The following is a 19,820-nucleotide window of genomic DNA, read 5'->3' as shown; positions in this document are numbered from 1 at the left end:
TTGGTGGTCCCAGGTCGAGTGTGTTGTGTGGTCCCAGGTCGAGTGTGTTGTGTTTGGTGGTCCCAGGTCGAGTGTGTTGTGTTTGGTGGTCCCAGGTCGAGTGTGTTGTGTTTGGTGGTCCCAGGTCGAGTGTGTTGTGTTTGGTGGTCCCAGGTCGAGTGTGTTGTGTTTGGTGGTCCCAGGTCGAGTGTGTTGTGTTTGGTGGTCCCAGGTCGAGTGTGTTGTGTTTGGTGGTCCCAGGTCGAGTGTGTTGTGTTTGGTGGTCCCAGGTCGAGTGTGTTGTGTTTGGTGGTCCCAGGTCGAGTGTGCTGTGTTTGGTGGTCCCAGGTCGAGTGTGTTGTGTTTGGTGGTCCCAGGTCGAGTGTGTTGTGTTTGGTGGTCCCAGGTCGAGTGTGTTGTGTTTGGTGGTCCCAGGTCGAGTGTGTTGTGTTTGGTGGTCCCAGGTCGAGTGTGCTGTGTTTGGTGGTCCCAGGTCGAGTGTGTTGTGTTTGGTGGTCCCAGGTCGAGTGTGTTGTGTTTGGTGGTCCCAGGTCGAGTGTGCTGTGTCGAGTTGTTGTGTGGTGGTCCCAGGTCGAGTGTGTTGTGTTTGGTGGTCCCAGGTCGAGTGTGTTGTGTTTGGTGGTCCCAGGTCGAGTGTGTTGTGTTTGGTGGTCCCAGGTCGAGTGTGTTGTGTTTGGTGGTCCCAGGTCGAGTGTGTTGTGTTTGGTGGTCCCAGGTCGAGTGTGTTGTGTTTGGTGGTCCCAGGTCGAGTGTGTTGTGTTTGGTGGTCCAAGGTCGAGTCCCAGGTCGTGTGGGGTGTGTTTGGTGGTCCCAGGTCGAGTGTGTTGTGTTTGGTGGTCCCAGGTCGAGTGTGTTGTGTTTGGTGGTCCCAGGTCGAGTGTGTTGTGTTTGGTGGTCCCAGGTCGAGTGTGTTGTGTTTGGTGGTCCCAGGTCGAGTGTGTTGTGTTTGGTGGTCCCAGGTCGAGTGTGTTGTGTTTGGTGGTCCCAGGTCGAGTGTGTTGTGTTTGGTGGTCCCAGGTCGAGTGTGTTGTGTTTGGTCCCAGGTCGAGTCGAGTGTTGTGTTTGGTGGTCCCAGGTCGAGTGTGTTGTGTTTGGTGGTCCCAGGTCGAGTGTGTTGTGTTTGTGTCCCAGGTGTGTGTTGTGTTTGGTCCCAGGTCGAGTGTGTTGTGTTTGGTGGTCCCAGGTCGAGTGTGTTGTGTTTGGTGGTCCCAGGTCGAGTGTGTTGTGTTTGGTGGTCCCAGGTCGAGTGTGTTGTGTTTGGTGGTCCCAGGTCGAGTGTGTTGTGTTTGGTGGTCCCAGGTCGAGTGTGTTGTGTTTGGTGGTCCCAGGTCGAGTGTGTTGTGTTTGGTGGTCCCAGGTCGAGTGTGTTGTTTTTGGTCCCAGGTCGAGTGTGTTGTGTTTGGTGGTCGAGTGTGTTGTGTTTGGTGGTCCCAGGTCGAGTGTGTTGTGTTTGGTGGTCCCAGGTCGAGTGTGTTGTGTTTGGTGGTCCCAGGTCGAGTGTGTTGTGTTTGGTGGTCCCAGGTCGAGTGTGTTGTGTTTGGTGGTCCCAGGTCGAGTGTGTTGTGTTTGGTGGTCCCAGGTCGAGTGTGTTGTGTTTGGTGGTCCCAGGTCGAGTGTGTTGTGTTTGGTGGTCCCAGGTCGAGTGTGTTGTGTTTGGTGGTCCCAGGTCGAGTGTGTTGTGTTTGGTGGTCCCAGGTCGAGTGTGTTGTGTTTGGTGGTCCCAGGTCGAGTGTGTTGTGTTTGGTGGTCCCAGGTCGAGTGTGTTGTGTTTGGTGGTCCCAGGTCGAGTGTGTTGTGTTTGGTGGTCCCAGGTCGAGTGTGTTGTGTTTGGTGGTCCCAGGTCGAGTGTGTTGTGTTTGGTGGTCCCAGGTCGAGTGTGTTGTGTTTGGTGGTCCCAGGTCGAGTGTGTTGTGTTTGGTGGTCGAGTGTGTTGTGTTTGGTGGTCCCAGGTCGAGTGTGTTGTGTTTGGTGGTCCCAGGTCGAGTGTGTTGTGTTTGGTGGTCCCAGGTCGAGTGTGTTGTGTTTGGTGGTCCCAGGTCGAGTGTGTTGTGTTTGGTGGTCCCAGGTCGAGTGTGTTGTGTTTGGTGGTCCCAGGTCGAGTGTGTTGTGTTTGGTGGTCCCAGGTCGAGTGTGTTGTGTTTGGTGGTCCCAGGTCGAGTGTGTTGTGTTTGTGGTCCCAGGTCGAGTGTGTTGTGTTTGGTGGTCCCAGGTCGAGTGTGTTGTGTTTGGTGGTCCCAGGTCGAGTGTGTTGTGTTTGGTGGTCCCAGGTCGAGTGTGTTGTGTTTGGTGGTCCCAGGTCGAGTGTGTTGTGTTTGGTGGTCCCAGGTCGAGTGTGTTGTGTTTGGTGGTCCCAGGTCGAGTGTGTTGTGTTTGGTGGTCCCAGGTCGAGTGTGTTGTGTTTGGTGGTCCCAGGTCGAGTGTGTTGTGTTTGGTGGTCCCAGGTCGAGTGTGTTGTGTTTGGTGGTCCCAGGTCGAGTGTGTTGTGTTTGGTGGTCCCAGGTCGAGTGTGTTGTGTTTGGTGGTCCCAGGTCGAGTGTGTTGTGTTTGGTGGTCCCAGGTCGAGTGTGGTGTGTTTGGTCCCAGGTCGAGTGTTTGTGTCTGGTGGTCCCAGGTCGAGTGTGTTGTGTTTGGTGGTCCCAGGTCGAGTGTGTTGTGTTTGGTGGTCCCAGGTCGAGTGTGTTGTGTTTGGTGGTCCCAGGTCGAGTGTGTTGTGTTTGGTGGTCCCAGGTCGAGTGTGTTGTGTTTGGTGGTCCCAGGTCGAGTGTGTCCCAGGTGTGTTTGGTGGTCCCAGGTCGAGTGTGTTGTGTTTGGTGGTCCCAGGTCGAGTGTGTCCCAGGTGTGTTTGGTGGTCCCAGGTCGAGTGTGTTGTGTTTGGTGGTCCCAGGTCGAGTGTGTTGTGTTTGGTCCCAGGTCGAGTGTGTTGTGTTTGGTGGTCCCAGGTCGAGTGTGTTGTGTTTGGTGGTCCCAGGTCGAGTGTGTTGTGTTTTGGTCCCAGGTCGAGTGTGTTGTGTTTGGTGGTCCCAGGTCGAGTGTGTTGTGTTTGGTGGTCCCAGGTCGAGTGTGTTGTGTTTGGTGGTCCCAGGTCGAGTGTGTTGTGTTTGGTGGTCCCAGGTCGAGTGTGTTGTGTTTGGTGGTCCCAGGTCGAGTGTGTTGTGGTTGGTGGTGGCAGGTCGAGTGTGTTGTGTTTGGTGGTCCCAGGTCGAGTGTGTTGTGTTTGGTGGTCCCAGGTCGAGTGTGTTGTGTTTGGTGGTCCCAGGTCGAGTGTGTTGTGTTTGGTGGTCCCAGGTCGAGTGTGTTGTGTTTGGTGGTCCCAGGTCGAGTGTGTTGTGTTTGGTGGTCCCAGGTCGAGTGTGTTGTGTTTGGTGGTCCCAGGTCGAGTGTGTTGTGTTTGGTGGTCCCAGGTCGAGTGTGTTGTGTTTGGTGGTCCCAGGTCGAGTGTGTTGTGTTTGGTGGTCCCAGGTCGAGTGTGTTGTGTTTGGTGGTCCCAGGTCGAGTGTGTTGTGTTTGGTGGTCCCAGGTCGAGTGTGTTGTGTTTGGTGGTCCCAGGTCGAGTGTGTTGTGTTTGGTGGTCCCAGGTCGAGTGTGTTGTGTTTGGTGGTCCCAGGTCGAGTGTGTTGTGTTTGGTGGTCCCAGGTCGAGTGTGTTGTGTTTGGTGGTCCCAGGTCGAGTGTGTTGTGTTTGGTGGTCCCAGGTCGAGTGTGTTGTGTTTGGTGGTCCCAGGTCGAGTGTGTTGTGTTTGGTGGTCCCAGGTCGAGTGTGTTGTGTTTGGTGGTCCCAGGTCGAGTGTGTTGTGTTTGGTGTTCTCAGGTCGAGTTTGTGTTGTGTTTGGTGGTCCCAGGTCGAGTGTGTTGTGTTTGGTGTTCCCAGGTCGAGTGTGCTGTGTTTGGTGGTCCCAGGTCGAGTGTGTTGTGTTTAGTCACAGGTCGAAAGTGTTGTGTTTGGTCCCAGGTCGAGTGTGTTGTGTTTGGTGGTCCCAGGTCGAGTGTGTTGTGTTTGGTCCCAGGTAGAGTGTTGTGTTTGGTCCCAGGTCGAGTGTGTTGTGTTTGGTCCCAGGTAGAGTGTTGTGTTTGGTCCCAGGTCGAAAGTGTTGTGTTTGGTCCCAGGTCGAGTGTGTTGGTGATACCAGGTCGAGAGTGTTGTGTTTGGTCCCAGGTAGTGTGTTGTGTTTGGTCCCAGGTAGAGTGTTGTGTTTGGTCACAGGTCGAAAGTGTTGTGTTTGGTCCCAGGTCGAGTGTGTTGGTGATACCAGGCCGAGAGTGTTGGTGGTGCCAGGTCGAGTGTGTTGGCGGTGCCATGTCGAGTGTGTTGCTGGTGCCGGGGTGAGGCAAGTGTCGTGGCTGGTTGTCTGAGGTGCCATTCACTGGTATTTATTAGATTAAGATAGTGTGGCACTCCTCCACGCCTGACACTGTCCACCTCACATTTAGCACTGCCTGCCTCGCTTGACAGTGCCTACCTCATACCTAGCACTGCCTATCTCATCTGGTTCTGCCTGGCTCAGTCCAGACACTACTTACCACACCTGGCACTGCCTGCCTTACATCAGGCACTGCCTACCTTACCTGTCACAACCTACCTCACCTGTGACTGCCTGCCTCACATCAGGCATTGCCTACCTTACACCTGGCACTGCCTGCCTCACATTTCTGAGCTTAGCATACTGTACTCACCTAGTTGTACTCACCTAGTTGTGGTTGCAGGGGTCGATTCACAGCTTCTGGCCCCCGCCCCTTCACTGGTCGCTACTAAGTCACTCTCCCTGCTCCACGAGCTTATATCATACCTCTTCTTAAAGCTATGTATGGATCCTGCCTCCACTACATCACTTCCCAGACTATTCCACTTCCTGACAACTCTCTGACTGAGAAATACTTCCTAACATCCCTGTGATTCATCTGAATCTTCAACTTCCAATTGTGACCCCTTGTTGCTGTGTCCCATCTCTGGAACATCCTGTCTCTGTCCACCATGTCAATTCTCAGTATTTTTTATATGTCGTTATCATATCCCCCCTATCTTTCCTGTCCTCCAGTATCAAGTCGATTTCCCTTAACCTCTCCTCGTAGGGCATGCCCCTTAGCTCCGGGACTAGTCTTGTTGCAAGCCTTTGCACTTTCTCTAATTTCCTTACATGCTTGGCTAGGTGTGGGTTCCAAACTGGTGCTGCATACTCTAATATAGGCCTGACATACACGGTGCACAGGGTCCTGAACAATTCCTTATTGAGATGTCGGTATGCTGTTCTGAGGTTTGCTAGGCGCCCATATGCTGCAGCAGTTATTTGGTTGATGTGTGCCCAGATGTACTCGGTGTTATACTCACCCCAAGATCCTTTTCTTGAGTGAGGTTTGTAGTTTGTGGCCCCCTAGACTGTACTCCATCTGCAGTCTTCTTTGCCCTTCCCTAATCTTCATGACGTTGCACTTAGTGGGGTTGAACTCCAGGAGCCAGTTTCTGGACCAGGCCTGCAGCCTGAGTCTATTCCTTCTATCACTTCGTTCACATATACCAGAAACAGCACCGGTCCTAGGACTGAACCACTGTGGAACCCTGCTCGTCACGGGTGCCCACTCTGATACCTCATCACGTACCATGACTCGCTGTTGTCTTCCCAACAGGTATTCCCTGATCCACTGCAGTGCCTTCCCTGTTATACCTGCCTGGTCCTCCAGCTTATGCACTAATCTCTTGTGTGGAACTGTCAAAAGCCTTCTTACAGTCCAAGAAAACGCAATCTATGCACCCCTCTCTCTTGTCTTACTGTCACCCTGTCATGGAACTCCAGTAGGTTTGTGACACAGGATATCCCGTCCCTGAAACCGTGCTGGTTGTCGTTGATAAGCTCATTCCTTTCTAGGTGCTCCACCACTCTTCTCCTGATAATCTTCTCCATGACTTTGCATGATATGCACGTCGGTGACACTGATCTGTAGTTTAGTTCTTCGTGTCTGTCTCCTTTTGTAAAAATTGGGACTACATATGCTGTCTTCCATACCTCAGGTAGTCACCCTGTTTTGATAGATGTGTTGAAGATTGTTGTTAGTGACACACATACCACCTCTGCTCCCTCTGTCAGGACCCATGGAGAGATGTTATCTGGCCCCATCACCTTGAAGGCATCTAGCTCGCTTAGCAGCCTCTTCACTTCCTCCTCGGTTGTATGTATTGTGTCCAACACTTGATGGTGTACCCCCACATCTCTGTCTTTCCAGAGTCCCTTCTGTCTCCTCTGTGAACACTTTGAATCTCATGTTGAGCTCCTTACATACCTCTCGGTCATATCTTGTGATCTCCCCTCCTTCCTTCCTTCCTCAGCCTGATTACGTGGTCCTTGACTGTTGTTTTCCTCCTGATGTGACTGTACAACAACTTCGGGTCAGATTTGGCTTTCGCTGCTATGTCATTTTCGTATTGTTGGGCCTCCCTTCTTACCTCTGCATATTCATTTCTGGCTCTATGACTGCACTCCTTAATCTCCTGGGTCCTTTGCCTTCTATACTTCTTCCATTCTCTAGCACTCTTGGTTTTGACCTCTCTACACCTTTGAGTGAACCAAGGATTCATCCTGGCCATCTCATTATTTCCGTTACCCTTGGGTACAAACCTCTCCTCAGCTTCCTTGCATATTGTCACATATTCCATCAACTCATTTACTGACTTCCCTGCCAGTGCTCTGTCCCACTGAACCTCGTGCAGGAAATTCTTCATCTGAACCTCGTGCAGGAAATTCTTCATGCCTTTGTAGTCACCTCTCTTGTCGTTTGGCTTTGACCTGTCCTTCCTGCTTCCCTCTCCACTTGTAACTCTACTATGTATTTGAAGCTCAGAACCACGTGGTCACTGACCCCAAGGGGTGTTTCATATGTGATGCCCTCAATATGTGCACTATTCAAGGTGAATATTAGGTCCAGTCTTGCTGGTTCTCCCTCTCCTCTCTCTCTGGTAGTGTCCTTTACGTGTTGATACGTGAGGTTTTCCAGTACCACCTCCATCATCTTAGCCTTCCACGTTTCTGGGCCCCCATGTGGCTCCAAGTTCTCCCAGTCAATTTCTTTGTGATTGAAGTCACCCACAATCAGTAGCTTTGCCCTGCTTGCATGAGCCCTTCTGGGCACTTCAGCCAGTGTGTCAACCATCGCTCTGTTACTCTCATCATACTCTTGCCTTGGCCTCCTGCTGTTCTGTGGTGGGTTATACATCACTGCAATTACCACCTTGAGATCTCCAGACTGAAGTGTTCCTATTATTTAGTCTCTTGCTTCTCCTCTACCTCTTCTCTCCAGCTCATCAAAATCCCATTGATTTTTGATGAGCAGTGCCACTCCTACACCCCCTCTGTCTTTCCTCAGGATCTAATATCCGATTGGAAAGATGGCATCTGTTATCATTCCCGTGAGCTTGGTTTCGGTGAGAGCTATGATATCTGGTGATGCTTCTTTGATTCTTTTGTGCCACTCCTCCCACTTATTCATTATTCCATCGGCGTTGGTGTACCATACCTTCAGTTTCCTCTTCAACACTGTGTTCTGGGGGGTCTGTGGGGGTGGGCACCTGGTAGTGTGCTGTGGGATTCTACAGCCTATTGTGGGGTGGGGGTTGTAAGTGTGGATTGTGGTTTGTGTTGGGATAGTGTGTTTGGCTGTGGGGTTCTGATGGTGGTTGTGTGTGTGCTTGCACTTGTTGTTCTGCCTTGCTCTGGTTGTTCTCTGCTGACTCTGTCCTTGTCTCTCTTCCTAGCCCCTTTCATTTCTGTGTCTTTTCCCTCAGCTGCTGTCATTCTGTTCTTGTTCTGTCACAGACTAGGAACACCCTTTTGTATGTTGATTCCTTCCATCATGGTTTTTCTTGCAGGATCTTGTTCTGCACCATTTCTGTCTTGAAAATCGGTTTGACTGGCTGATTTCTTCCCTTCAAGTTCCCTCCTATTCTCTAAAAATTTACTATCTCAGTCACATCCTCCTTGCCTGTTTCTCTTGACATTTTCAGTCTCCTGTTTTTCTTTCTTCCGTCTTTCATTATGTGTGCTCCCTTCACTCTCCTGAAGCCCATGAATAAGCACTGACTTCTCCCTCTCCTCTTCCCATTGCCTTTCCCTCTGTGTCTCTCGGTCCCATTTGTACATAGCCATTGTCTCCCTTATTGTTTCCTGTAACTCTTGGTGGCATGGTCATGCCTCTGCATGGGACCTGTCACCTTCTCCCCCCCCCCCCTCACTGCTATCCCTGCTCCTAACAGCTCTCCCTCTACATTCCTCGGCCTACTTTTGTGGACTGATAGGGCCTTAGCATTAGTCTTGTCTCCTTCCTTTCCATTGGGATCCTTGTTAAATAGGGGTGTACTTGCTTCAGATGCCATGTCTCCTCCGGCCGGGCAATAGGCTTTCAATTCCCTTCATCATATTTACCTCATATTCTAGGGCCTGTATCCTGGCTTCTGCGACCTCAGCTTGTGCCTCTCATTTCTTTTTCTCTGCCTCCACCCTTTTCTCCATTTTTGCAGAAAGCTCACCTAGTATGCTCTTTCACTCTTGTTTCATCCTTTCATCCTTTTACTGTGTTTGTGTGTATTCTGTTATGTCACTTGTTTTCCCCTCGCTCTCAGCTACTCTTCTCATTTTCTTTACTTTCCAGTTGTCGACACTTAATTCAGCAGTCACCCTTCCAGTATCATTATATTGCAGATTATTCAGTGTAAACAGTGTATTATTATTATTATTATTATAATCAAGGGGGAAGCACTAAACCCGTAGGATTATACAGCGCCTATGGGGGGATGGAAGGCATTCAGGCTTAATTCAGGGAACCGGAGCACAGATCCAATTCCCTAGATCAAGGGCCCCTCACCAGCGTCAAGGAGCCTTCCTTGAGGGGTGTAAACAGTGTAGGCTTGATCCTGTCCACTAAACCAACCATTTATCAACCTTTCTTGCAGTGTCGTTGCTCATTTTGTAATTTTCGGTAGCTATCATTTCTTTTTATGTATCCAAGGACGACCTTTAAGCGGTTGCCTGAATTTTTATTTCATTCCATAAAATTTTCGTTATTTCGCTGATAACACGAGACCTCATTTAATTGCATCCAACTTTTCAACGCTCGTTTATGGTAACTAAGCTAAGATTCTTTGAGAAATTGGCATGTGCAGGTTCACTATGCAGAGCTATTGAACCCATTCCCAGCAGTTTGGAATGTCTCCAGTAATTTCCAAAACCCTTTGCTGCTTGGCTTCAAACGTTCAAAAAAGATGCTTTGCATTCCGACGACAGAGGAAGGCGAAATTCAGGTTTGTAGGAGCCACATCTGCCAATTTTCTGTGTAGTGTGCAATATTTGTTTCCGTTTTGTTATTGGTACACGTAAGTCATAATTTTACATTTTTATTGAATAGTGATATTAATTTTCCCCTTAGAAATGAAACAGTTACATGTGGGTGAGACCAAATGTGAGAGTAGATTAGGCATGTCATCTTCCATTAGTTGGTTCTGCCCACATGTGACCACATCTTCAGTTGCTTCATCTCTTAATAGTTAGGGCAGGCTGGTATGGTGCAAGGCGGATAGCGACCTGCATTAAAACAAACTATTTAGGAACCAATATTATTACTTCTTTCACTGGCACCAGTGTAGAAGACTCCGCCCTCCTGCCATTAATAAAATGATATAGGCTGTTGCAGAGGCGAAACGTTTCTCAGTAAAGATACCCTGGTGTTGTACATGTCATGTTCATAAGTTAGATACTATTCTTGGTATTTGACTCTGTTCTCTTTATTATGTCGCAAGACAGTAAAGAGGACCTCAAATACAGGACTCTCTGGGCACCTTGTATAGTTTTTATCAGACATGGTCGTTATATTACTGTTCTGTATAAGTTATTGCTGTGAAGCGGGCAACTATTAAAAAATTTTAATACTTTTTTCGTTTACCACAGCCATCCCACCAGTTTTGAGTGAGCCAAGAAATAAAACATTCACTATCATTCATTCATTCACTCAAAGTTCCATTCTTCTTTATGTTCGTCTCGTGTGGGATTTCCTCTCTGATATTCTTGGTAAGTGAGTACTCAGGTTGTGAGGTGGTTAAGACTGTCAGTACTGATTTTGTTGTTGTTGCAGGTTGACTGACTCAGGGGAACGTCGGCGGACCTTAGAGGACCGTCGAGCCCTTCAACCCCTCCACCTCAACCCCACACACGTGAGTATCCCCTCATTCCATCACCTTCCCTCCAGACTCCATCCCTCCTTCACCTTCCCTTCATCCTCTATGTTTCCCACCATTTTCCCACTTTCCCCTTCGTTCCATCGTGTCTCTAATACCTCCTTCCCTTCTCCCATTCCACTTCCTTTCTCTGCTTGACCTTACAAAACAACTCCCCGACCTACATCACCCCCTCCCACTGTCTCTCTCTCTCTCTCTCTAAGCTTAAGCCAGTTTTAATTTATTTCTACGAGAGTGCCACACCTAGCATTGACATACTGCCACACCTAGCATGGATCTAGAGTGCCACACCTAGCATGGATCTAGAGTGCCACACCTAGCATGGACCTAGAGTGCTACACCTAGCATGGACCTAGAGTGCCATACCTAGCATGGACCTTCTAGAGTGCTACACCTAGCATGGACCTAGAGTGCTACACCTAGCATGGACCATCTAGAGTGCCACACCTAGCATGGACCTTCTAGAGTGCTACACCTAGCATGGACCTTCTAGAGTGCTGCACCTAGCAAAGACCTAGAGTGCTACACCTGGCATGGACCTTCTAGAGTGCTACTCCTAACAAGGACCTAGAGTCTACACCTAGCATGGACCTAGAGTGCCACTCCTAGCACGGATCTTCTAGAGTGCCACACTTAGCATGGACCTTCTAGAGTGCCACTCCTAGCATGGACCTTCTAGAGTGCTACACCTGGCATGGACCTTCTAGAGTGCTACACCTGGCATGGACCTTCTAGAGTGCTACACCTAGCATGGACCTTCTAGAGTGTCACACCTAGTATGGACCTTCTAGAGTGCTACACCTAGCATAGACCTTTTAGACTGCCACATCTAGCATGGACCTAGAGTGCCACATCTAGCATGGACCTTCTAGAGTGCTAAACCTAGTATGCCCCTAGAATGCCACACCTAGCATGCACCTATAGGGCCACACCTAGAGTACCACACCTAGAGTGCCACACCTAGCATGCCACACCTAGCATGCCACACCTAGAACTCCACACCTAGAACTCCACACCTAGAGTACCACACCTAGAATGCCACACCTAGAGTACCACAACTAGAGTACCACACCTAGAATGCCACACCTAGAGTACCACATGTAGAGTGCCACACAGAGTACAACACCTAGAGTGCAACACCTAGCATGCACCTAGAGTGCAACACCTAGCATGCACCTAGAGTGCTACACCTAGAATGCCACACCTAGCATGGAAATTACACCAGTTAACTATTTTTAAAAGCCCTTTCTTTACAGTATTTAATTCTAATATTTTAAAAATTTGTAACTAAGTTTTTTTTGCATTATTTAACGTTTTAATATTACGTTGTTTGATTACATTGTTTTTTATCTTTTATAACATTTCAACACATGTTATGGGTAAAACTGGTCAATTAGCAAGAACTCATTTAAAATTAAGTCCTTTCTAAAATTTTATATTATACATTTAAAGATCTATATATATTTTTTTCATTTAATATAAAAAATAATAATTTATCAAAAGAACCTTAGAAAACTTTCCTAACCTTATTATAACAAGCGCAATTTAATTTAGCGTAACCCAACTAAATATATTTTAGATATGTTTGCATTAATTTAATAATAAACAAACACAATGAAATATGTTTTTTGATTAGGTTCAGAATGATTTTTGCGACTGTTGCGTATACAAATTTTCACTTGCCTTATTCAGCAAGAAGAGCATTGTTATTGAAGCCAGAATAGCAAGTTTTACCTATTCGACACGACATATATAAATCCTTAGCTCTGCCAATTGCAACACTCACCCTACCTGTTGCTACACTCACCCTACCTGTTGTTACACTCTACCTTTTGTTACATTCTGTCTCTTGTTACACTCACTCTACCTGTTGTTATACTCTTCCCATTGCTACACCACCAGTGGCTACATCTCCCTGTTTCTACACTCACTCTACCTCTTGCTATGCTCACTTTACCTGTTGCTACACTCATTTCTATGCTCCACTTGTTGCTGCATTCACTCTACCTGTTGCTACACTCTTACTGTTGTTGCACTCATTCTACCTGTTGTTGCACTCATTTTACCTGTTGCTATACTCTTCCTGTTGTTACACTCTACCTGCTGCTGCACTCATTCTACCTGTTGCTGCACTCCTGTTGCTACACTCTTCATGTTGTTACACTCACTCTTCCTGTTTCTGCACTCACTCTTCCTTTTACTACATTCTACTTGTTTTACACTACCTTTTGTTACACTCACTATTCCTGTAGTTACACTACCTGTTGCTACACTCTACCTGTTGCTGCATTCACTGTACCTGTTGCTGTGCTCACTGTACCTGTTACTATGCTCACTGTACCTGTTACTATGCTCACTGTATCTGTTGCTACACTCACTCTGCCTGTTGTTACACTCACTCTACTTCTTGTTATACTCACTTTGCCTGTTGCTACACCCATTCTACCTGTTTTTACACTCTACCTGTTGCTACACTCACTTATCCTGTTGTTACACTTACAATGTTGTTACACTCGCTTTTCCTGTTACTACATTCTCTCTTCTCGTTATTTGTTATTACACTCACTGCCTATTGCAGTACATCCTGTTTCTAACTTGATAAATATATATATATATATATATATATATATATATATATATATAAATATATATATATATACATTATATATATATACATATATACAGTGGACCCCCGCATAGCGACCTTAATCCGTGCAAGAGGGCTGGCTGTTATGCGAAATGTTCGCTATGTGAATGAATTTTCCCCATAAGAAATAATGGAAATCAAATTAATCCGTGCAAGACACCCAAAAGTTTGAAAAAAAAAATTTTACCACATGAAATATACATTTTCCTACACACAAAGAGAAGGATACATGCACAATAGTAGAGTAGTACATGCACAATATATATTGTGCATGTACTACTCTACTAAATGAAGAATAAATGACACTTACCTTTATTGAAGATGCAGCAATGACTGATGAGACACTGTGTCCTGGGAGTGCCTTTTCCTCCTGAGTACTGTAGGTCCTGTTTGGCATTTTCTTCCAGAACAGGCCTTATCACACTGTGTATGTCACTACGATTCTTAAATCTCTCAAACCAACCTTTGCTGGCTCTAAATTCACCAATATGAGCACTAGTTCCAGGCATTTTCCCTGTTCACCTGGGTGTTAGTCGACTGGTGTGGGTTGCATCCTGGGAGACAAGATTAAGGACCCCAATGGAAATAAGTTAGACAGTCTTCGATGACACTGACTTTTTTGGGCTATCCTGGGTGGCAAATCCTCTGGGGTTAATTGTTTCTTGGTATTCTCAATAAGCCACACCAACAACGGTGCTACAGCAGCAGCAGCAGCAACAGACGATGCTACAGCAGCAACAGACGATGCTACAGCAGCAGCAGACGATGCTACAGCAGCAACTGACGATGTTACAGCAGCAGCAGACGATGCTACAGCAGCAGCAGCAGCAGACGATGCTACAGCAGCAGCAGCAGCTGACGGTGGTACAGCAGCAACAGACGATGCTACAGCAGCAACAGACGATGCTACAGCAGCAGCAGACGATGCTACAGCAGCAGCAGCAGCAGACGATGCTACAGCAGCAGCAGCAGCTGACGGTGGTACAGCAGCAACAGACGATGCTACAGCAGCAGCAGACGGTACTACAGCAGCAGGAGCAGCTGACGGTGGTACAGCAGCAGCAGCTGACAGTGCAGCAGCAGCTGACGGTGATACAGCAGCAGCAGCAGCTGTACCACCAATAGTAGCGATGGTTGATTGGGGTTTATTATACAACCTGGCCAGCTCGGAGACACGCACTCCACTTTCATACTTATCAATGATCTTTTTCTTCATCTCCATAGTAATTCTCACCCTTATTGCTGTAGGGTTGGCACTAGAAGCTTTCTTGGGGCCCATGGTCACTTATTTTCCAGAAAAAAATCACCAAAAACACTGTAATAATACAAAATGTTCCGATTGTATGCTTGGATGTTACCGCGGAGGCTGGCTGGTAAACAATGCCACCCGCGGAACATGTGAGCGTGGCTCAGGCCGCACATTGGACGCGTCTCGGACGAAGGCCGCTGAGCGGGTTTTTGGGCGCTATGCGGGGCAAAATTTTAGCGATAAAAGCGTCCGCTATGCGGATTGTCCGCTATGCAAGGCGTCCGTTATGCGGGGGTCCACTGTATATATATAATATATATATATATATATATATATATATATATATATATATATATATATATATTTTTCAACAAGTCGGCCGTCTCCCACCGAGGCAGGGTGACCCAAAAAGAAAATCCCCAAAAAGAAAATACATTCATCATCATTCAACACTTTCACCACACTCACACATTATCACCGCTTTTCCAGAGGTGCTCAGAATACAACAGTTTAGAAGCATATACGTATAAAGATACACAACATATCCCTCCAAACTGCCAATATATATATATATATATATATATATATATATATATATATATATATATATATATATATATATATATATATATATATATATACAGTGGTCCCTCGTTTTTCGTAATTAATCCGTTCCTGGAGGAGCTACTATAAACGAAATTTACGATTTGCGAATCAATTTTCCCCATATGAAATAATGTAAATACAATTAATCCATTCCTGACACCCAGAAGTATTAAAACAAAAAATTTTTTTACATGAATTATACATGTAGTACATAAACAATACAATGGGAAATGATGAATGAAACATTAACAGCATAATACTTACCTTTATTGGAGATTCTTCTTAGTGTATGGGAGACTGGAGGAGGAGAGAGATTGGATTGTTTACAGTTTGGAAGGGGAATTTCCTTCCAGCAACACCTCAGGTATAAATTGCTTCTCTGGGGTTGCTTCTCTTCTCTGTTTCTTAATGCCACTAGGACCACCTTTAGAGTCACTCTAGTCCTGTCTCACAAAGTAACTGTGGAGAGAGCTCTGTTTCTGGCATCTCTTTAACACTTCCCTAAAATGGCCCAAGACTTTGTCACTGTACGTATTTCTCACCTTTACCACAGGCTTGGCACTAGGAGCTTTCTTTGGAGCCATGGTAGCTTATTTAGTACTTGCAAGCACTAAAATGTGTGGAATATTATGAAATATTTCGTAGGAGCACTTGAGGGGACCTTCACTCACTGGTAAACAATGCCAGACTGGCTGGGTAGGGAGGCCTCCCCAGCTCACACCGTGCGTACGCGTCCCGGACGAACTACTATTTGCGAGTCAACCTATGAAAAGCGGCCTGGTCATGGACCGGGCCGCGGGGGCGTTGATCCCCGGAATAACCTCCAGGTAACCATGTTTATACGAAAATACCCCTATGATTGGCGAAATTTACGATTGCCGAGAACTACGAAAAGCAAGGGACCACTGTGTATGTAAATATATATATATATATATATATATATATATATATATATATATATATATATAATAGGTAGTAGGTTGGTAGACAGCAACCACCCAGGGAGGTACTACCGTTCTGCCAAGTGAGTGTAAAACGGAAACCTGTAATTGTTTTACATGATGGTAGGATTGCAGGTGTCTTTTTTCTGTCTCATAGACTTGCAAGATTTCAGGTATGTCTTGCTACTTCTACTTACACTTAGGTCACACTACACATACATGTACAAGCATATATATACACACCTCTCTGGGTTTTCTTCTATTTTCTTTCTAGTTCTTGTTCTTGTTTATTTCCTCTTATCTCCATGGGGAAGTGGAACAAAATTCTTCCTCCGTAAGCCATGCGTGTTGTAAGAGGCAACTAAAATGCTGGGAGCAAGGGGCTAGTAACCCCTTCTCCTGTATATATTACTAAATATAAAAGGAGAAACTTTCGTTTTTCTTTTTGGGCCACCCCGCCTCGGTGGGATACTGCCGGTGTGTTGAAGAAATATATATATATATATAAATATATATATATAATATATATTATAATATATATATATATATATATATATATATATAATATATTATATAATATATATATATTTATATATATATATATATATACAGTGGACCCCCGGTTAACGATATTTTTTCACTCCAGAAGTATGTTCAGGTGCCAGTACTGACCGAATTTGTTCCCATAAGGAATATTGTGAATTAGATTAGTCCATTTCAGACCCCCAAACATACACGTACAAACGCACTTACATAAATACACTTACATAATTGGTCGCATTCGGAGGTAATCGTTATGCGGGGGTCCACTGTATATATATGTTATGAATGAAAAGAAGTTGGATGTCCTGGCCCTAAGCTAAACAAAGCTGAAGGGGGTAAGGGAGTTTCGGTGGGGGGAAATAAATGGGATTAAATCTGGAGTATCTGAGAGAGTTAGAGCAAAGGAAGGGGTAGCAGTAATGTTGAAGGATCAGTTATGGAAGGAGAAAAGAGAATATGAATGTGTAAATTCAAGAATTATGTGGATTAAAGTAAAGGTTGGATGCGAAAAGTGGGTCATAATAAGTGTGTATGCACCTGGAGAAGAGAGGAATGTAGAGAGAGAGAGATTTTGGGAGATGTTAAATGAATGTATAGGAGCCTTTGAACCAAGTGAGAGTGTAATTGTGGTAGGGGATCTGAATGCTAAAGTAGGAGAAACTTTTAGAGAGGGTGTGGTAGGTAAGTTTGGGGTGATAGGTGTAAATGATAATGGGAGCCCTTTGATTGAACTTTGTATAGAAAGGGGTTTACTTAGAAGTAATACATATTTTAAGAAAAAGAGGATAAATAAGTATACAAGATATGATGTAGGGCGAAATGACAGTAGTTTGTTGGATTATGTATTGGTAGATAAAAGACTGTTGAGTAGACTTCAGGATGTATACATGTTTATAGAGGGGCCACAGATATATCAGATCACTTTCTAGTTGTAGCTACACTGAGAGTAAAAGGTAGATGGGATACAAGGAGAATAGAAGCATCAGGGAAGAGAGAGGTGAAGGTTTATAAACTAAAAGAGGAGGCAGTTAGGGTAAGATATAAACAGCTATTGGAGGATAGATGGGCTAATGAGAGCATAGGCAATGGGGTCGAAGAGGTATGGGGTAGGTTTGAAAATGTAGTGTTGGAGTGTTCAGCAGAAGTTTGTGGTTACAGGAAAGTGGGTGCGGGAGGGAAGAGGAGTGATTGGTGGAATGATGATGTAAAGAGAGTAGTAAGGGAGAAAAACTTAGCATATGAGAAGTTTTTACAAAGTAGAAGTGATGCAAGGAGGGAAGAGTATATGGAGAAAAAGAGAGAGGTTAAGAGAGTGGTGAAGCAATGTAAAAAGAGAGCAATTGAGAGAGTGGGTGAGATGTTATCAACAAATTTTGTTGAAAATAAGAAAAAGTTTTGGAGTGAGATTAACAAGTTAAGGAAGCCTAGAGAACAAATGGATTTGTCAGTTAAAAATAGGAGAGGAGAGTTATTAAATGGAGAGTTAGAGGTATTGGGAAGATGGAGGGAATATTTTGAGGAATTGTTAAATGTTGATGAAGATAGGGAAGCTGTGATTTCGTGTATAGGGCAAGGAGAAATAACATCTTGTAGGAGTGAGGAAGAGCCAGTTGTGAGTGTGGGGGAAGTTCGTGAGGCAGTAGGTAAAATGAAAGGGGGTAAGGCAGCCGAGATTGATGGGATAAAGATAGAAATGTTAAAAGCAGGTGGGGATATAGTTTTGGAGTGGTTGGTGCAATTATTTAATAAATGTATGGAAGAGGGTAAGGTACCTAGGGATTGGCAGAGAGCATGCATAGTTCCTTTGTATAAAGGCAAAGGGGACAAAAGAGAGTGCAAAAATTATAGGGGGATAAGTCTGTTGAGCATACCTGGTAAAGTATATGGTAGAGTTATTATTGAAAGAATTAAGAGTAAGACGGAGAATAGGATAGCAGATGAACAAGGAGGCTTTAGGAAAGGTAGGGGTGTGTGGACCAGGTGTTTACAGTGAAACATATAAGTGAACAGTATTTAGATAAGGCTAAAGAGGTCTTTGTTGTGGCATTTATGGATTTGGAAAAGGCATATGACAGGGTGGATAGGGGGGCAATGTGGCAGATGTTGCAGGTGTATGGTGTAGGAGGTAGGTTACTGAAAGCAGTGAAGAGTTTTTATGAGGATAGTGAGGCTCAAGTTAGAGTATGTAGGAAAGAGGGAAATTATTTCCCAGTAAAAGTAGGCCTTAGACAAGGATGTGTGATGTCACCGTGGTTGTTTAATATATTTATAGATGGGGTTGTAAGAGAAGTAAATGCAAGGGTCTTAGCAAGAGGCGTGGAGTTAAAAGATAAAGAATCACACAAAGTGGGAGTTGTCACAGTTGCTCTTTGCTGATGACACTGTGCTCTTGGGAGATTCTGAAGAGAAGTTTCAGAGATTGGTGGATGAATTTGGTAGGGTGTGCAAAAGAAGAAAAAATTAAAAGTGAATACAGGAAAGAGTAAGGTTATGAGGATAGCAAAAAGATTAGGTGATGAAAGATTGGATATCAGATTGGAGGGAGAGAGTATGGAGGAGGTGAATATATTCAGATATTTGGGAGTGGACGTGTCAGCAGATGGGTCTATGAAAGATGAGGTGAATCATAGAATTGATGAGGGGAAAAGGGTGAGTGGTGCACTAGGAGTCTGTGGAGGCAAAGAACTTTGTCCTTGGAGGCAAAGAGGGGAATGTATGAGAGTATAGTTTTACCAATGCTCTTATATGGGTGTGAAGCATGGATGATGAATGTTGCAGCGAGGAGAAGGCTGGAGGCAGTGGAGATGTCATGTCTGAGGCCAATGTGTGGTGTGAATATAATGCAGAGAATTTGTAGTTTGGAAGTTAGGAGGAGGTGCGAGATTACCAAAACTGTTGTCCAGAGGGCTGAGGAAGGGTTGTTGAGGTGGTTCGGACATGTAGAGAGAATGGAGCGAAACAGAATGACTTCAAGAGTGTATCTGTCTGTAGTGGAAGGAAGGCGGGGTAGGGGTCGGCCTAGGAAAGGTTGGAGGGAGGGGGTAAAGGAGGTTTTGTGTGCGAGGGGCTTGGACTTCCAGCAGGCATGCGTGAGCGTGTTTGATAGAAGTGAATGGAGACAAATGGTTTTTAATATTTGACTTGCTGTTGGAGTGTGAGCAAAGTAACATTTATGAAGGGGTTCAGGGAAACCGGCAGGCTGGACTTGAGTCCTGGAGATGGGAAGTACAGTGCCTGCACTCTGAAGGAGGGGTGTTAATGTTGCAGTTTAAAAACTGTAGTGTAAAGCACCCTTCTGGCAAGACAGTGATGGAGTTAATGATGGTGAAAGTTTTTCTTTTTCGGGCCACCCTGCCTTGGTGGGAATCGACCAGTGTGATAATAATAATAAAAAAATAATATATACAGTGGAACCCTGGTTTTTGAACTTAATCCATTCCAGAAGGTGGTTCTAAAACCAAAACATCCAATAACTGAATCAATTTTTCTCATAATAAATAATGTAAATACAATTAATGCATTCCAGACACCCAATAATATTCACCAAAAATTCATTTTTTTTTAAAGAATAAATATAGTTTTACATACACAAACCACTGATCAATAAATATAAATAAATATAAAC

General features: G+C 45.3%; 1 protein-coding gene across 1 annotated transcript in view; it reads left to right on the top strand.

Moving 5' to 3' along the window:
* The window catches only part of Ehbp1 (Eps15 homology domain containing protein-binding protein 1), a 488,549-nt gene that overhangs the window by 403,258 nt on the left and 65,471 nt on the right, over positions 1-19,820 (top strand). The window contains exon 10 of the mRNA XM_070098683.1: positions 10,107-10,185. Coding sequence (XP_069954784.1) covers positions 10,107-10,185 — 79 coding nt within the window. The remainder of the gene's footprint in view (positions 1-10,106; positions 10,186-19,820) is intronic.

This window comes from Cherax quadricarinatus, chromosome 63 (genome assembly GCF_038502225.1).
Source record: "Cherax quadricarinatus isolate ZL_2023a chromosome 63, ASM3850222v1, whole genome shotgun sequence".
Classification (NCBI taxonomy): Eukaryota; Metazoa; Arthropoda; class Malacostraca; order Decapoda; family Parastacidae; genus Cherax; species Cherax quadricarinatus.
Note: the sequence above shows the minus strand (reverse complement) of the source record. Positions and strands in the feature narration are given on the sequence as shown.